This window comes from Plasmodium inui (assembly GCF_000524495.1).
Source record: "Plasmodium inui San Antonio 1 unplaced genomic scaffold supercont1.14, whole genome shotgun sequence".
NCBI lineage: Eukaryota > Apicomplexa > Aconoidasida > Haemosporida > Plasmodiidae > Plasmodium > Plasmodium inui.
In genome coordinates, this window is record NW_008481848.1 from 86220 (window position 1) to 87915 (window position 1696).

The following is a 1696-nucleotide window of genomic DNA, read 5'->3' on the forward strand; positions in this document are numbered from 1 at the left end:
GCTGTTTATTAGGAGTGGGCTGTTTATTAGGAGTGGGCTGTTTATTAGGAGTGGGCTGTTTATTAGGAGTGGGCTGTTTATTAGGAGTGGGCTGTTTATTAGGAGTGGGCTGTCTATTGGGAGTGGACTGTTTATTGGGAGTGGGCTTCCTATGTGGGGGAGATTGCTTATGCGGGGGATATTGCTTATGTGGGGGATATTTATTATGCGGGGGATATTGCTTATGTGGGGGATATTGCATATGTGGGGGAGATTGTTTATGCGGGGGAGATTGCTTATCGGGAGAGGACTGCTTATCGGGGGTGGACATCTTCGATGCATCCGTAACTTTGGAAGACGAAGCAACACTATCTGTCACTGGCTTTTCCGGAGAACCCGTTTGGGACGCATCTTCAATTCCAGTCGTTGGGTACTTTTCCGGGATAATAGGGGGTTCTATATCTGAGTCATCAGACTTTAACAATTTATCCTTTCCAGAAATTTCCGAATTATTACTGCCGCTGGTATCGTTACTTCCGCCGGTATCGTTACCACCGCTGGCATTGTCACTACCGCTGGTATCGTCACTGGTGCTGGGGGCACTTCGCGTGGTGTCACCACTTCCACTGTGCGTGATATAATCCCCTTCAGCCGATTCAATCGATTTAGAAGGTTCACGTTGTGTTTCCTCACTTACTGGGGGGTCAGGCAACGCATCTTCCAACCTCACAGGCCGGTTGGAGTTATCCACGTTTTCCTTAAATATAGAATCGGGGAAGTCACTTGATTCTGCAGCTGATCCATCACTCGCTTTATCGGGTACTTTCACAATGGTTGAAAGATCCTCATCAGTAAAATTCTTCGTGTCTACTTCTACCTTGCTAGTCTCGTCGCTGGGGGCTTGGGTTACGTTGGGTTCGGGGTTCACTGTTTCGTTATCAGTTGATTCGATGTTCACCGACTTTACTGAAGAGGCATCATTGCTTGTTGGTTCGGTTATTGTGGATTCCACGTCCAGTGATTCGACTGATGTTGTTTCAGGGCTCACGTCTTCCTTTACGCTGTCTGCGGAGTTGACGATTTCTTCGGCGCTTGGTCCCTGACTCAGCGTTTCGCCCACTGTTGATTCAATGATAACAGATTCGACAGAGGTCGGAATGAGGTTCTCCGTTTCGTTTCCTTCGTGTTCAGCATTCACCGGTTCGACGGAGGTTGACATGATATTCTCCGTTTCGTTTCCTGCGGGTTGAGCATTCACCGGTTCGACGGAGGTTGACAAGATATTTTCCGTCTCATTTCCTGCGGGTTCAACGCTCACCGGTTCGACTGATATGGATTCAACGTTAATCGGTTCGACTGATATGGATTCAACGTTCATCGGTTCGACTGATATGGATTCAACGTTCACCGGTTCGACTGATATGGGTTCAGCGCTCACCGGTTCCACAGGGGTCGACATGATATTCTCGGTTTCATTTCCTGCGGGTTGAGCATTCACCGGTTCGACGGAGGTTGACAAGATATTCTCCGTCTCATTTCCTGCGGATTCAACGTTCACCGGTTCCATAGACGTCGACAATGTATTCTCCGTTTCATTTCCTGCGGGTTCAACGTTCACCGGTTCGACTGATATGGGTTCCACGTTCACGGGTTCTACTGATATGGGTTCTGCGCTCACCGGCTCGACTGATATGGGTTCCACGTTCACGGGTTCTAC

The 1696-nt window shown here is 48.7% G+C and overlaps 1 protein-coding gene across 1 annotated transcript in view; it reads right to left on the bottom strand.

The window, feature by feature from the left end:
- C922_03347 (hypothetical protein) overlaps positions 1–1696 on the bottom strand; it is a gene marked incomplete at both ends in the record, with an annotated part of 3517 nt that overhangs the window by 308 nt on the left and 1513 nt on the right. The window contains one exon of the mRNA XM_008818939.1: positions 1–1660. Within this exon, the coding sequence (XP_008817161.1) occupies positions 1–1660 (1660 nt within the window). The remainder of the gene's footprint in view (positions 1661–1696) is intronic.